The 17,425-nt window shown below is 41.2% G+C and overlaps 1 protein-coding gene across 12 annotated transcripts in view; it reads left to right on the top strand.

Annotated features, from left to right (window-relative positions):
- MLIP (muscular LMNA interacting protein) overlaps positions 1 to 17,425 on the top strand; it is a 295,087-nt gene that overhangs the window by 135,568 nt on the left and 142,094 nt on the right. For 8 of the 12 annotated variants that reach the window (XM_027524168.1, XM_027524169.1, XM_027524177.1 and 5 more), the window contains exons 2-3: positions 8,672 to 8,827; positions 12,008 to 12,400. In XM_027524168.1, the coding sequence (XP_027379969.1) occupies positions 8,672 to 8,827; positions 12,008 to 12,400 (549 nt within the window). The remainder of the gene's footprint in view (positions 1 to 8,671; positions 8,828 to 12,007; positions 12,401 to 17,425) is intronic. The other 4 variants (XM_027524178.1, XM_027524174.1, XM_027524175.1 and 1 more) reach the window with 1 other exon arrangement.

The following is a 17,425-nucleotide window of genomic DNA, read 5'->3' as shown; positions in this document are numbered from 1 at the left end:
AAGCAGTTTCTTAAATTATTGGTCGGCTGGCCGGTGAGAAGGTGACAGTCTCAGAGTTTCAAGTGCTTGAAACCATATTTAGGGAAAGCTTTTCATCCTTTCAGCTCTAATTTCTATTATTAAACTAGTTTCCCAAGGATAAGAACTGAGATGTGTTTTTAAACAATGCTGACAAAGGAAAGTGTTAATTGGCATTTAACCAGTGCAGTGATATTAACATGCATCTGTTTCTGCTTTGTGTGGAAAATGATTTTTCATCTCACCATAGCGATTCACTTCTGGGCTTTTTGGAACCTGGCCACGGTGTGCAGTAAACAGCAAAATTTTTCTTTTTCTTTCCCGAATAAGGGATTCAGCAGTCAAGCAGCCTGTTGTATAGCATAGCTAGTGTAATTTCAAATCCTTTCCAACTAAATTCTGTGCAAAAACTCTGTGCATCCGTGGTAGGATAAGAAGATGGTACGGAAATGTGATGAAAAGAGCCACATGCCAACATTGTACTCTCAGCTTAAAAGCAAATACCAAACCATTGCCCCTTTTTGAGGATGATCTGAGGTTGCATGTGTGGACAGGAATTGATCTGTGATCTTCTGACAGTAACCTAGGAAGATGAATAAGCCTTTAGTACGATTGGATTTTCCATTTTTAATGTTATTCTTGATGATATTATGTATTGGTTCAACTAAAAATTCTCAAAAAATGTTCTTTTTACCTGGTGAAGAACTTTTATGTAGGCTGTGGCTATTTGTAGGAAAATACAGCAATAAAGGAGAAGGAAACAATTCTACTTATTTTCAGTTGCTTTCATTGTCAACATATGGTTACTTTTAGAAATTCCTTTGAGGACATCCTTCTAAAAGCACACCATATTCATTGGAGCATCCGTGTTTATTGTATCACATTTCCATTTTATTCACTAAAATTGTAGCTATTAGCCTTTAAAAAGTCAATAGTTTATGATGCATCAATAGTGACGTTCTATTTGTATTTTGGGAACTTACGTAGCAAGCCTTTTGGGGAAGTAAATTTTTGTCATTGTACATGCTTTAGAAAGTAAAACCACTTATTGTTAATAAAAGTGATACATATTGTGTAACCACAGGGAAGTGAATTGAAGTCTTTCATACATTAGTGTTTAAATTTCGTCTAGATAGAACCTAAAGTAGACCTGTAATCATTCTGTGGGGAGATGAGGACAGGCCTACAGAACCCAAGGACAAAGTCAGTTTCACCTCTTCTTTGACTCTTAAAGGACTGTCTTTATTTCTTACCCAAATGAAATTCTGTGATAAATTATCTGAGCTACCCTCAGTGATTTCCTTGCTAAAACCTCTCTCCCTCTATCATGATATTGATGAGATTAGTCATGTAAAGAAACCTTCCTAGAAAAAAAATCCCTCTGGAAAGGGTCTTGTATTGTGTATCACTGATACAGGCTACTGGACTCCCCGAATCTCATGAGGGATCTCATGTCTCTTCCTACAAAGGAAGGCATTGCTTTATTATTTTTCAGGTGATAAGCTACCAACTGGGAACTGTGACCTGACTGCCATGGTGGAATAATGACAATTATTTTTAAAGGCAGAAAATAATAGTGAAAAATGAAAGTTGGCTCAGAGGATTTGCTGTGTAATTTTTATGCCCTAAGGAATATGCGTTGTTTCCAGAAGGTAGAGGTGTCTTAGTTTTATGGTTTGCTGTTCAGTCGCTAAGTTGTGTCCAACTCTTTGTGACCCCTTGGACTGCAGCATGCCAGGCTGCCTTGTTCTTCACTATCTCCCGAAGTTGGCTCAAACTCATGTTCATTGAGTCAGTGATGCCGTCCAACCATCTTATCCTCTGTCACCACCTTCTCTTGCCCTCAGTCTTTCCCAGCATCAGGGTCTTTTCCAGTGAATTGGCTCTTTGCATCAGGTGCTTCAGCTTCAGCATCAGTCCTTCCAGTGAATATTCAGGATTGATTTCCTTTAGGATTGACTGGTTTGGTCTCCTTGCAGTCCAAGGGACTCTCAGAAGTCTTCTCTAGCACCACAGTTTGAAAGCATCAATTCTTTGGTGCTCAGCCTTCTTTAGGGTCCAACTCTCACATCCCTACATGACTACTGAAAAAACCATAGCTTTGACTATTCGGACCTTTGTGGGTAATGTGATGTCTCTGCTTTTTAATATGCTGTCTAGGTTTGTCATAACTTTTCTTCCAAGGAGAAAGCGTCTTTTAATTTCATGGCTGCTGTCACTGTCTGCAGTGATTTTGGAGCCCAGGAAAATGGTTACCAGAAAGTTGTTTCCTGCAGTAAGTGGTCCAGAGTTAGTTCATTAGACCATCTATAACTTGGTGAAATCTCCTGCAAGGATATCTAGTTCTCTTTATTTGATTGTGTGTTCACACACACAAAATCTGATTAGCAATCTCCTGTCCCAAGTGTCAGCTGATCCTGGTGACACCTGACCCTTGCCTCGTGCAGTGTTGCCGTACTGTCTTCTCCAGCCCAGCCCTGCAGTCCCAGCGTGGCTTTTGTTGTCACAACTAGAGTCTTGTTGGCCTTCTTGTCTCCCAGTTCCTTGACCTTCACAGGCTCAGTGCCTTTCCTGTTTTTTCATCTCAAGTACTCAGGCTTAACTCCATTGATTTATTATTTTCTCATGATAAACTACAACCTGAAAATTGTGACCTGACTGTTATGGAGGAATAATGACAATTATTTTGAAAGGCAGAAAATAATATTGAAAAATGATAGTTGGCTCAGAAGGGTTGGTCTGTGTATTTTTTATTCCTTAAGGAATGTGTGTTGTTTCTAGAAACCCGAATCCTAACTGTACCTGGTTATAAGCCTAGAACTGATAATCAGCTGGACTTACCATGCTACCGGATCTCAAGCTCTCTCTTGCATCCTGTACTGTGACCCCCACTGTTCTCCCAAATACCCACTGTGCTTTCAGATCTGATTTCTCAGCCATAGAGCCTGCTAGTCTCTTAGAGTGAGGTCCCCCTTCTTCCTGTCTGCACTGAGCTCCCTGGCTGACCCTTTGCTTTCTCTCATTGGTGCTCTCAGTTTCCTGACACGCACAACATTCTTCTGCCAGAACCAACTCTGAACATCAGTTCTATAAATCCTGCAGTTCACTCTCTCCGTTCCTATGATAGGCAGTTGAGCATCCCTGGAGAGATTATCCAACAACCAAGCAAATTGCTTTCATGACAAATTCTTGGATTTACATTTGGGCTGGACTCTCACAATAGCCTGTCGATCCTTTTATTATTCATGGTCCGGCCTCTTTCTTATTGCTGTCAATGATGTTCCAGGCTTATTTTTATCTTAAAATCCAATGTCACCTTTACGAGTTCTTCTTCAGCTACTGGGCCACTAAATGGTAAAGCCTGGATGCTTCAGCCTTGGACCTCTTTTTTCCTGTTTGTGTCTGTATCCCTGGTGATCTCATTTGGTCTCATGGTTTTCAAAGCCATGTATAGGTTAACAACCCTAATAATTTTATCTCCAGCACAGACTCTGCTCTGAACTTTGCTTCTCCTATCCCCACATTTCCTCTTGGATGTATTTTTGTCATATCAAATTTGATCTTTATTCTCAAACCAGTGCCACCTCTTATTTTCCTCACTTCTATGAAGACTATCTTTCAGTTACTCAGGTCAAAAACTTGGTATGTCTTGACTCTTGTCTGCCTCTTGCATCTTGCATCTAGTTTTTCAGCAAATTCTAAGTTTTTCCTTTAAATTATAGCCAACCCAAGTTTTACCTATCATTTTTTCTCCTGTGGAGTATTATACTAGTCTTCATAGCACTTAGCTCAATTGAAAATTCTACCTTTATCTTATTTATTTTGCTTCCTGTCTCCCTCCCACTAGAATGGGTAGAGGTTTTGTTCATATCACCAAGCCCTAAAATAAAGCCTAGCACCTGGTAGGCATTTAATAAGATTTTAAGTAAATGAAAGTATTATAGAAGGCAATGTAATCACGTGAGGTTTGGTTTAGTAGCAGTGGAATAGAAGGACTGATGGTCCGATAAAAGGACAAAGATGTAGGTTGGTGACTAGAAGCTGTGATGAGGGGTTTGGAGGTTCTCTTCTGTTTGCTTCAGTTATCTCAGTGAAATGGGAAACAAAGTTTTTAGCTCAGAGTGAGAAGCAGATGCAGGTGTTTGCAGAAAGCAGAGAAGATGTGAGCTTTCTATGTGCGTGGGAGAGTAAATGGGCTCTGGATCTATCAATGTATAGTACGATTCCACATATACATGTTGGTATCTGATATTTGTTTTTCTCTTCCAGATAGAGAAAAGCAGGGCAGGAATAGAGACGCAGATGTAGAGAACGGACATACGCATATGGAGGGGGAAGAGTTGGGTGAGATGAATTGGGAGGTTAGGATTGTCAGATACACTCTGCATGCATGTGTGCTCAGCCTTGTCTGACTCTTTGTGACCCCATGGACTGGGGCCCGCCAGGCTCCTCTGTCCAAGGATTTTCCAGGCAAGAATACTGGAGTGGGTTGCCATGTCCTCCTCCAGGGGATCTTGCTGACCCAGGGATCAAACCCATGTCTCCTGCATCTCCTGCATTGGTGGGTGGATTTTTTACCGCCGAGCCGCCTGGGAAGCCCACATATATATGCTATGCTGTGTAACATAGATAGCTAGTGGGAACATGCTATAAAGGGCAGGAAGCTCGGCTGGGTGCTCTGTGATGTCCTGGAGGAGTGGGATCGGGGGTTGAGTGTGAGGTTGGTCAGAGAGGGAGGAGATACATTTGCACATAGCTGATTCACTTTGTTGTACAGTAGAAACTAACATAACATTGTAAAGCAATCATAGTCTAATAAAAAATATAGTAAGATTATAGAGTAGTATGAAAGGACCTACTTGAGGCTCAGAGCCACTCATCTTAAGTGAAACCAGCAAGCACGGTCCTGTAACTTTTTCCCCAGCCGCATTTACCTCTGTGATGCCAGAGTAGAGTTGGTAGGGGTTAGAGTCAATGAGCACCATGATTTACCCAAAGGGGATGATGACGTGAGAGAAGGCAAGGCTTTGGAGGGGTGTCCACAGGAGTAGTTGTATCAGACATTGAAACTGGCTAAAAAAAGGAATCTGGGAAAACTTACTGCTGGAAGGATCAGTAGACTTCCATTTTGATGGGTTCCCAGAAATGCTGGTTAGAGAACCAGAGGAATGATGTGGAAAGAAGTGTTGGTCAGAGAAGGAAAACACTCCAAAATTATGGAAGGCTTGTTGTGGCTGTTGGTTGTTGCCAGGGATGTGAAGGGCAAGGAAGTGTAGAGGTCAGTGACATATGCTACTAGAAAAATTACCCGTGGGATATAGCGTGAGAAGGAATGGAATTAACCCTAGAACTAAATCTTCAAAGAAAGAAGGGGTTGACTTGGTTGTGGGCAGATGACTGCAACAAGGAGAGGTAGGTAGTGAAGGGCGTTATCTGGTGCATATCAGGAGCTTCAGACTTGGAGGTTTGTAGGGGTGAGGGATGGAGAAGGCAATGGCACCCCACTCCAGTACTCTTGCCTGGAAAATCCTGTGGACGGAGGAGCCCGTAGGCTGCAGTCCATGGGGTCGCTAGAAATCGGACACGACTGAACGACTTCACTTTCACTTTTCACTTTCGTGCATTGGAGAAGGAAATGGCAACCCACTCCAGTGTTCTTGCCTGGAGAATCCCAGGGACGGGGGAGCCTGGTGAGCTGCCATCTATGGGGTCTCAAAGACTCGGACACAACTGAAGCGACTTAGCAGCAGCAGCAGGGGTGAGGGAAGAAGAATGGTCTGGAAGCTGTAAAGAGAACAAGGAGGACGCTTATCCTATTCTAGACTTAGTGTGAGAGGAGATGGTCACTGAGAACTTGCTGGGAAGCAGAGGCCTTCAGTGGGGCCTGTGGTTTACGAGCTACAGCAAGCGAAGAAGAGGTTCAGGATGTGCAGGGCTGTGTGACAACTGCCTGAATTCCAGACAGTGAAGGATGAGAAGTTTCCAAGAGCTGGATAAGTGTATGTTTCTGAAACTCTACCTCTGAACACTGGTGCCAAATGGAAATGTAGAGACAGGGTTTTGGATGAAGGAGAAAGAATAGCTTTTATGCTCTGTCAGGCCAAGGGGGCCACAGCGGGCCAGTGCCTGCACGGTTGTGCATCCCTCCCTGGAGGGGGTCACGAGGAGTCAGTATTCAAGGAGCAGGGCGTGGTCAGCTCGTGGACGTTCTTCTGATCGGTTGGTGGTGAGATAATTTGGAGTCCACATCATTCACCTTCCGGTTCCAACCGGTCTGGGGTCTATGTGCTTGTAGGCAGTATACAATTAACTTCTACCACCTGGTGAGGGTTTCAGTATCTGCAAAACAGCTCAAAGAACATGGCTCAGAATATTATCTATAGTCCTTGAGGAAGAACTAAATGTCTTTGACTTTGTTTAGTGGCTAAGCTATTATTTTGTCTTGCTTGACTGTTTTCCTTTTTTCTAGTTTCTCTGATTAAATTTATTCTTTGACTAAAGTTTTTCTACAGACAAAAGTCAGGTGGAGGGCATGAGTGGGGGTCTATTCTGGGAAAGCCTCAGAGGGTCGTGCGCAGTTACAAGTACAAGAAAGGAACAAGACTAGGGCTGTACGTGGCACACAGGGATACAGGGATGGCTGGGTTTCTTGAGGGGCTGATGTGATCCGGGTTAAAGGGCATGTTGCGATAAGGCATGGTGGCAAGGCTGGAAGGGAGAGGAGCATGGGAGGCCCGGCTGGGACCATTGCATTTCCTATGACGAGCAGGGAGGTGGCGACATGGTAGTGTCACCTTGACCAGATGGGGCTAATTGCATCACAAATATGGTTTAAATGCAAGATGATTCCTGTCACTTTCCAGCTTCTCCCAGTGCCCCACAGTGGCATCTTTTCTGTGTCTTCATTCATTTTCTCTGTTCACAGAGGAGGCTATATTCTTTCTGTTGTTTACTTTTATTTATTTATATTTTGGCCTCACTGTGAGGCATGCAGGATCTTAATTGATCTACCAGAAATTGAACCTACGTCGCCTGCTTCCCTGGTGGCTCAGAGGTTAAAGCATCTGCCTCCAATGTGGGAGACCCGGGTTCTATCCCTGGGTCGGGAAGATCCCCTGGAGAAGGAAATGGTAACCCACTCCAGTATTCTTGCCTGGAGAATCCCATGGACAGAGAAGCCTGTAGGCTACAGTCCAAGGGGTCGCAAAGAGTCGGACATGACTGAGCAGCTTCACTTCCTGTTCTGTGCACACCATTTTCCTACTTGTGAGAGATCTATTAACTGTTCCCTTTTGCCGTTGTCTTTCTGGCTCCTGAGTGCCTGCCACATGGTAAAAACTTAACAAAATAATTTTTGAATGAATAAAGGATGAATGAGAGAGAAGGTATATCCTTGAGAAGAGGCATTGGTATATTGATAGCCAGGAAGGTACATTTTCAACTTTCCATTCACATTTTAGCCTACTCATTAATGATGCATGTCTGAGGTTTCACATGTAGTTGGTGATTATGAGTCAATTTGAACCTGCTAACCCAGGGTTAAATGGATGAAAGTTCTTGACCTCTGTGGGGTCGTCACAAGCACAGCATCTAGTCTGTGTTGAAATTGACTTTTATCCATGTTCAGTTCAGTTCAGTCGCTCAGTTGTGTCTGACTCTTTGCGACCCCGTGAACCCAGCACGCCAGGCCTCCCTGTCCATCACCAGCTCCCAGAGTCCACTCAAACCCATGTCCATTGAGTTGGTGATGCTATCCAACTCTCTCATCCTCTGTTGTCCCCTTCTCCTCCTGCCCTCAATCTTTCCCAGAATCAGGGTCTTTTCAGATGAGTCAGCTCTTCGCATCAGGTGGCCAAAGTATTGGAGTTTCAGCTTCAACATCAGTCCTTCCAATGAACACCCAGAACTGGTCTCCTTTAGGATGGACTGGATGGATCTCTTTGCAGTCCAAGGGACTCTCAAGAGTCTTCTCCAACACCACAGTTCAAAAGCATCAATTCTTCAGTGCTTAGCTTTCTTCACAGTCCAACTCTCACATCCATACATGACCACTGGAAAAACCATAGGCTTGACTAGACGGACCTTTGTTGACAAAGTAATGTCTCTGCTTTTTAGTATGCTGTCTAGGTTGGTCATATGGAGAAGGAAATGGCAACCCACTCCAGTGTTCTTGCCTGGAGAATCCCAGGGACGGGGGAGACTGGTGGGCTACCGTCTATGGGGCCGCACAGAGTCGGACACGACTGAAGTGACTTAGCAGCAGCAGCAGCAGCAGCAGGTTGGTCATAACTTTCCTTCCAAGTAGTAAGCATCTTTTAACGTCAGGGCTTGAGCTGCTGGAATGCTACACGTTTATCCATGTTAACGTGTAGCATTCTAGCAGCTCAGCTTGTCAACCTACTCTTCTGTTGCCATGTCCTACAATAAGATCTTCCTGGGGCTTTATTTCATTCGCTGATAAATATTTTCATAAAAAAAAGATCAGATACACTATGAATTCTTTAATAGCTGTTCTCTTTGGCAATCATAAATGTAATCACAGGACAATAGGCAGTTTATTAAAATAAACAGGAAAATACCATAATATATAGAAAGTAAAGTCAACATAAACCTTTGATAAGACTGAAAGTCTAATTTATTACATGTCTCATAGGTCTCTTCTGGTGATTCTGAAGCCAAACCTCTGATCTTCACATTTGTCCCCACTGTCAGAAGACTGCCAACCCACTCCCAGTTGGGTGACACTTCTAAATACATTGTTAAAATTCCTGAGGAACCAAGTGATAAGACTCCAGAAACTGTAAATAGGGTAGGATTATTTTTATTATTTTTATGTCAAGTAATTAAAGTATCCATAATAACGACATGAAAATCTGTATGAATGTTTATTTTCTCTACTTAAAGTGAGATAACGGGGAAATCTAAGAGTGGCTAAAAATATAACTATGTAATGGGTACTTCAGTGTTATCAAATCTCAGGTTTTCTACAATAGGTTATTCTCAACCCTTTTGATTTGACATCCTGTCGTTTGTTCACGTGATATATTATGCCTCCTGGCACCTCCCCTCCCAGATGTACCTTAAAATAAAAATACAAAATTTTTTGCAAAGTTTAAATTTATCTTTAAAGGCTATTAGATAAAGAGTGAGGTGCTGTTTTACGTGTAATGGATTAACAATGTTAAAGAATATAATAGTCCATGTTTAGGGTGCTTGTGGACCTATTGTCCTGCTCACACTTTGCTGCTAGTTTTGTGAATTTGTACAATTTTGGTTGGAAAACCCTTATCCACATCATACAACTTTTCATAACCTTTCAATTATCTAAGTGGAAATGTATACCAGAGAAATACTACAGAAGATAAAAAGTATTACGTAGGAAAATAATTAGGGAAAAATAAAAAGAGCCGAATATCTAACAGAGAAAAGCTAAGCATCTGATAGCAGCACCTTGACAAACTTATAATGATTATTCAATTTTATGGAACATGTTAATGTTATGTTAAATGATACAGTAGATTATAAAATTGTATTTATACCCCAATTATACTTATCTAAAGTGAGACCAAGGCTGAAAATGAAATTAAACAAAAAACTAAAAATTACTTGTGTGAAAATAACAACTGTTTTGGTAAAAACTTCTTTCTTTAAAATGTGTTTTAATAACTGTCCTCTTATAAAAAAAATGTTACTGTGTGAATTTTGTGGTATTTTTGAGCCAACTTTGTAAGAAATAAAATTATCTGATTCTCTTTGTCTATATCAAAGCATCTTATCTAGCAAGCAGTAATATAACCATGAACCTGGGACTTATTTCAAAAACTATTGTGAGAACAAATTATTTTAGAGAAATTCTGAAAGCTACATAAGACACTTCTGGGAAGTTTCTCTCTCATGGTACTCAAGTACGTACAATATATTCAAGGGATCCTTTGTGATTAGGTGCTCCGAGTTCATGAGACTATAGACGTATGAATCAATCTTGGTTGCAGATTTCCAAAGCTTCCTGAACTAATGATATTCATCTACAGATGGCAATGATACCTACACAACTACATTTTTAAAAGAGTAAACATTTTTCTTCCTATTTCTTAAGCAGTTCAATATTATAATACAGCAGGGTAAATAATCCCTCATTCTTTGTATATTTAAAAACTACTTGAACACATGCTGTGTGCTTGGTGCTGTGGATTCTGGATGAATAAAGTCAACTCATAAGTTATTTGTTATTGGAAAGACAGACGATGAAAAAAATGAAAAACATATAATAAAACCTCGGGTGGTAAGAAATGCTGTAAAAAATACATCAGAATAAACAAATAGAGAATGTTGGACTGTGGGAGCAGGGAGTTACTGTAGATCATTAATAGCATTTTCAAAAATGAGCTCAATTTTGCCAGCTCTTTAGTTATTCTGCTACTTTCCATCATAAGCAATCTGTCTTTGAATCCTTCTGTTTTTAATTTAAGCTTCCTTCTAATTTGGGTTTTGTTACTGTATGTGATATGTTAGTCGCTCAGTCGTGTCCGATTCTTTGCAACCCCGTGGACTGTAGCCTACCAGGCTCCTCTGTCCTTGGAACTGGAGTGGGTTGCCATTCCCTTCTCCAGGGGATCTTCCCGACCCAGGGATTGAACCCGGGTCTCCTGCATTGCAGGCAGATTCTTTACTATCTGAGACACAAGGGCCCTTGTTACGACATAGTGTTATAATTTAATATGTGAAATGACCACTCTCAGAAAATTCCACATCAGAGGCAAAGTATATTTTATCTTGATTATGTCATCATCAGCTGAAAAGTGTGGTCTGGTGGTATGAATTTGACTCCTAGTTCATCAATGATTTGATTATTCTATCTTCACTCACACAACACATAATACATATTAGCAAACATTAAATTGATGACCATAGTTGACATTTAGTTTATTTTAGCTTATTTATATCTTTTTATTTTGAAATAATATTAGAGAAATGTTGCAAAAAAAAAAAAAAAAAGATTAGTATCATCATTTTCCAGGTGGCTCAGTGATAATGAATCCACCTGCCAAGCAAGAGATGAGGGTTTGATCCCTGGGTCAGGAAGATCCCCTGGAAAAGGAAATGGCAACCCACTCCAGCATCCCTGCCTGGGAAATTCCATGGACAGAGGAGCCTGACTACAGCTCATGTGGTTGCAAAGAGTCTGACACAACTTAGCAACTAACAACAACAACAATGCTTATCAAAACCAAGGAAATTAGTATTGGGTCTTTTAAACACAGTCTTGGTGTACATTGCTGGTACCATTTTAGAAAAAAGATGCTTTGGTAACATGAGAAAACTATCTAATTCCTGGTCTTGTACACCTCCTATGTGTTCATAGAAAACTGAATGGGAAAATATTTAGGATTGTAAATAAAAACTAAAATAACAGTAGAAAACACTTGATGCTAAAAATATCTATCTTTTTGATGTCCTATTCATGAGTTCTTCCCATAGGCTTGGACTATTTTGTCTGAATTTTCTGCATTTTGTTCCAATTTTACTTTTCTTCTTAGATTTGTAGAGGAATGCATGTTATTTTAGAACCTTTCAATGGGATTTCATTTCCCACCCCCAGCTTATGCAGGCTATACAAGTTTTACTGACTATTAACTAAGCCCATGACTGACCAGTTCCCATGTGTTTTGTGAATGTCTTTATGGAAGACATTGCCCTCATCCTCTCTTTCTACAAAGTCATATCAAAATTTATTTGAAAGCATGTTTGTTTGTTGACGTTAATTGAGTCCTAAATCACTTAGGTTTGGAGCATGACATACAAGTGAGTTATTAAAAGTAAGCCATTAACTTCAACCCAAACTCTCCTATGCCAACTTGATTTGGGGGTATATTTGTAAAACCTTTTGTCCTTGAAGAATATGAGCAGGTTAAGTGTTTAAGAGTACATGTAGAAAAGAAGCATTTATCAAAGCAACATCAACTCTTTTATGTTTCTGCATTTATTGCAGTTTGATTCCAGTGAGTACTTCACCTTGAACGTTGGGTGCCAACAGGAGAGAGAACGAGGAGCACTGACTTGCCCTTCAGAGGCTGAGGACAAGGCTTCCCAAGGAAGGGAATCTAAAGAGAAGAAACCTCAAGGAATGCAGCAAAGTGACCTCTTCAAAGCGGAATATGTCTTTATTGTGGACTCTGAGGGGGAGGAGGAAGTCCCGGGCAGAAAAGGTGACCAGGGACCCCCGGTGGGGACAGGCCCCCCGGCCGCTCGGCCCGCGTCTCTCGCCATCTCCTCCAGTCTGGCCTCCGATGCGGTGCGCCCCAAAACTCGAGGGGCAGACCTCCAGGCCCCGTCGCATCCTGAACGGCCTCAGGCGATGGCTTCTCAGCAAAGACACGGGCAGGTAGGTTTCTCTTCTTGTCAATAAGAAAAAAATGTTTCATATTCCTTGTCTGCAAAGGCCTTCTGTTTACTGAAGGGATCAAGGCATACAAAACTCTCAAGGAAAAAAAAACATTAAAAAACTAAAATCCCAAGATCACAAATCATCACAGTGTAAATGAAGATAATAAATTCCTAAGGATTGGATAAATTGTACTGTGAATTGGTTGAAGAGAACATGTAAAATGCTTAGCTGGGGTGGATTTGGGTGAATATTAACTCTTCCTTTTGAAAATGCTTGAATAAGGTCAGTAAAGGGAATTTCTTAGAGTGCTTGTTAGGCTGGGTGCATCAAGAGGCACATTTCAAAGATGAGATATGATATGACATACAGATATCAACTAGATTTGACATGTAGATATGTGACTTTTAAACTAGTAAAAGAGGAGTAAAAGGATACACTAGGAACAAGAGTATGTAAGGAAAATCGTTTCCTCCTCTGTGTCTTAAGAGAAATATTGACTGTGTTCCTGGAAACCACCATAAGCAGGGCTGGCCTCAGTGATCTGGGAAGAAGTCAGGCAGTTCAGTCGCTCAGTTGTGTCCAACTCTGCGACCCCATGAACCACAGCACGCCAGACCTCCCTGTCCATCATCAACTCCTGGAACTTACTCCAACTCATGTCCATTGAGTCGGTGATGCCATCCAACCATCTCATGTCTGTCATCCTCTTCTCCTCCTGCTTTCAATCTTTCCCAGCATCAGGGTCTTTTCCAGTGAGTCAGTTCTTTGCATCAGGTGGCCAAAGTATTGGAGTTTCAGCTTCAACATCAGTTCTTCCAATGAACATTCAGGACTGATTTCCTTTAGGATGGACAGATTGGATCTCCTTGCAGTCCAAGGGACTCTCAAGAGTCTTCTCCAACACCACAGTTCAAAAGCATCAATTCTTCAGTGCTCAGCTTTCTTTATAGTCCAGCTCTTACATCCATACATGACTACTGGAAAAACCATAGCCTTGACTAGACAGATCTTTGTTGGCGAAGTAATATCTCTGCTTTTTAATATGCTGTCTAGCTTGGTTGTAGCTTTTCTTCCAAGCAGTAAGCATCTTTTAATTTCATGGCTGCAGTCACCATCTGCAGTGACTTCGGAGCCCAAAAAATTAAAGTCCATGACTGTTTCCATTGTTTCCCCATCTATTTGCCATGAAGTGATGGGACCAGATGCCATGATTTTAGTTTTCTGAATGTTGAGTTTTAAGCCAACTTTTTCACTCTTTCACTTTCATCAAGAGGCTCTTTAGATCCTCTTCAGTTTCTGCCATAAGGGTGATGTCATCTGCAGATCTGAGGTTATTGATATTTCTCCTGGCAATCTTGTGCTTGTGATTCCAGCTTGTGCTCCATCCAGCCTGACATTTCACATGATGTGTTCTTCATATAAGTTAAATAAGCAGGGTGACAATATACAGTCTTGAAATACTCTTTTCCCGATTTGGAACCAGTCTGTTGTTCCATGTCCAGTTCTAACTGTTGCTTCTTGACCTGCATACAGATTTCTCAGGAGGGAGACCAGGTGGTCTGGTATTCCCATCTCTTTAAGAATTTTTCAGTTTGATCCCACCACAAAGTTTAGCAGCAAGATTGAATGGTTCCTTTTAAGTGGAGAGTCTTTGATACAGTAGGAGACCCATTATCTGTGATGACAGGAAAGAAGGAGGAGGAAGGGGGAATTTTGAAGGGAAAACAAAAATAGAATGGTTATTTGTTGTCAGGAAGTTATCAGACTTTGACAAAGCAGAGAATGTCAGGAATGCAGAGGCTGGCTTGGCTTTGGGAGTGAAAAATGAATCAATGAAGAACTCTCTGTGACAATGAGCATGAGTCAGTGTCACGGTGTCCTGTTTAGAGTCTTCTAAACCAGGTATTTGCAAGCTTCCTAAAGTAGCTGGGAGAACATTTTTATTGGTGAGTTGGCCTTTTGGTACTACTAGGACCTCTGCAAGACTGTAGGGCAGGCACTTTTTAAATCTCTGGTGCCACATCTTTATTTTTGGAGCCTTCTTGACTTCCTGATGATGTATTTATGTCACTTAAAGCATCCAGTATACTCATAGCATCTTTGGGTGATAAAAGATTCTCACTGCGGTACCACTGTCCAGCCTATTGGACTAAAACATTTATTTCCTCTTGAACTTTATTCTTACCTAGTTATTGGAAAAATTCTAATAATCTAATTAAACATATTCCCAGTAAGTAGAGATAGGCTTAAACATTTCTTTCTTGCTTCAGTAAAGATGATGAAAGAAGCAAGTTGATGATGTAGAAGCTTCCATAGTCAGTGGAGAATAGTTTAATGTGGACTTTTGAAGAACACGCAAACATGATGATACCAAATATAAATAAGATAAATAAGGAAAAACATTCTTAATGAAGCAATATTTAGATTTTTAATTTATCCTTTTCCTCAACTACTGTATTTCTACTGCTGAGTTGGTCATTTATTTTGTTTTTATGTTACCTAATATATAGAGGGCAAACTAGAGACAAAAACACACATTTGGGATCTTTTTCAGGGGGCCAAAATAAGTTAGTTAAAAGTAGGTTACAGTTATCAAAGCTCCAAATGAAAAGGCATAGCTCAGCCTAATTCATTAGTGGTGGCTGAGTATTATGATTACTCCAGGTGGAGGAAACCTGGGTCCTAAAGTGTTTGTGAATAGCCATTGTCTTGGATTCCATTTCCTATAATAATCCATTAGTAGATTATCATGAAATAAAAATAAGATGACTGTTACTGACAAATGTAAACTAAACAGAAGAGGCCAGCGCATCAGAGAAGGCAGTCTGAGAAGCTGAATGTAGCCAATGTGTGTTAGTGGTAGTTGCTCAGTTGTGTCCAACTCTTTGTGACCCCACGGACTATAGCCCATCAGGCTCCTCTGTCCATGGAATTTTCCAGGCAAGAATACTGGAATGAGTTGCCATTCCTTTCTCCAGGGAATCTTCCTGACCTAGGGATTGAACCCGGGTTTCCCTCACTGCAGGCAGATTCTTTACCATCTAAGCCACCAGAGAAGCCAGTGTAGCCCGTGGTGGTTCAGTCCGTCAGTTGTGTCCACTCATGACTCCATGGGGTGTGGCCTGCCAGGTTCCTCTGTCCATGGGGACTCTCCAGGCAGGAATACTGGAGTGGGTTGCCATACCCTTTTCCAGGGGGTCCTCCCGACCCGGGAATCGAACCCAGGTCTCCTGCACTGAGGCAGATTCTTTACCGACTGAGCTCTGAGGGATGCCCAGTGTAGCCAGTAGTTGAAGCTTAATGTAAAAAGCCTAAAGATTATCCCATGATTGGATTACCTGAGCCAACAACGTCAGTTTTTCAATCAGAGAGGCAGTTGATTAAGCCTATTTCTGGTCTACTTGGTAAAAATGAATCCGTGTATTGTGGAATTTATGAAGTTATTCCTAAAAATATGCACCTAATGCCTAGTGTGGCCTTTAACCTATTACCTAGCCTTGAGGTCACTTTCTATCCGCATCTCATGCTTCTGTTCTTCAGCACTCCTGAACTGTCATCACAGTTCACGCATCACACCCTTGCACCCCTGACCCTTGACCCTTCTGTGTGTGATGCTGCTCTCTTCCCAGCCCATCCTCATGTAACCTCAGCTACCTGAAACTCTAAGCCAGGCCCAAGCAACACCGTTTCCAAGAGACATTCCCTTTGAAGAGGACTTAGTTTCTTTCCTACATCTTTGTAATTTTCCTTGTAGTTTGTAGTATTTTTAGAAAATCTCCAATATAATTCCTTTTCACCTGATTCTAATAATGGGTTTTATCTTTCTTGCTAGACTGAGGACAATTTGAAGTCAAGGGAAAGTCTGTCTCTTGTTCATTTCTGTATCTGTAGCACTTTCTGGAGTGTCTTGCATATACATGAGGTTCAAATGGTATATAAAAAACAGAAATATTTCAAAGTTCATATCTTTGAAGTCCTTGCTCAGATAGTAACTCCTTTATGAAGCCCGCTTTGGTTCCTTCAGTGAAAGCAAACGCTCCTTCAAGATAATTCTAGTAGCTTTTTCTGTAAATCTTCTATAACAATGATCCTATTGCAATATGTATGTAACTATTTAGGTTCATGCCTTATCTTGCCTAGCAGATTGTAAAGTGTTTAAAAGTAACGTTCACCTTGAATCCATTTTTATTAAGCACTTTGTTCCCTACAGTGGCTACTATATCACCTTGAACATAGTCAGTGTAAATATTGGGTTGAGCGTATTTTGTGTTCCAAATATTTCTGCTGAAGTGGCATGTTTCGGTAAAAGTACTTATGTTATCTATTCATCTGTCGATGGACATCTAGGTCGCATCCATGTTCCAGCTACTGTAAATAGTGCTGCAGTGAACAATGGGATACCTGTGTCTTTTTCAGTTTTGGTTTCTTCAGGGTATATGCCTAGGAGTGGGATTGCTGGGTCATATGGTGGTTTTACTCCTAGATTTTTAAGGAAGTGGTACATATACACATTGGAATATTACTCAGCCATAAAAGGAACACATTTGAGTCAGTTCTGGTGAGGTGGATGAACCTAGAACCTATTATACAGAGTGAAGTGAGTCAGAAAGAGAAAGATAAATATCATATTCTAACATACATATACAGAATCTAGAAAAATGGCTCTGAAGAATTGATTTACAGGGCAACAGTGGAGAAACACACATAGAAAATAGACTTATGGACTTGGGGAGAGGGGAGGAGAGGGTGAGATGGATGGAAAGAGTAACCTGGAAACTTCTATTACCATATGTAATATAGATAGCCAACAGGAATTTGCTGTATGGCTCAGGAAACTCAGGGGCTTCCCTGGTGGCTCAGCTGGTAAAGAATCTGCCTGCAATGCAGTAGACTTGGGTTTGGTCCCTGGGTTGGGAAGATCCCCTGGAGAAGGGATAGGCTACCCACTCCAGTATTCTGGCCTGGAGAATTCCATGGACTGTATAGTCCATGCGGTCGCAAAGAGTCGGACATGACTGAGAA

Source organism: Bos indicus x Bos taurus, chromosome 23 (assembly GCF_003369695.1).
Source record: "Bos indicus x Bos taurus breed Angus x Brahman F1 hybrid chromosome 23, Bos_hybrid_MaternalHap_v2.0, whole genome shotgun sequence".
NCBI lineage: Eukaryota > Metazoa > Chordata > Mammalia > Artiodactyla > Bovidae > Bos > Bos indicus x Bos taurus.
The sequence above is the reverse complement of the archived record's forward strand: the minus strand, read 5'-3'. Positions and strand labels throughout refer to the sequence as shown.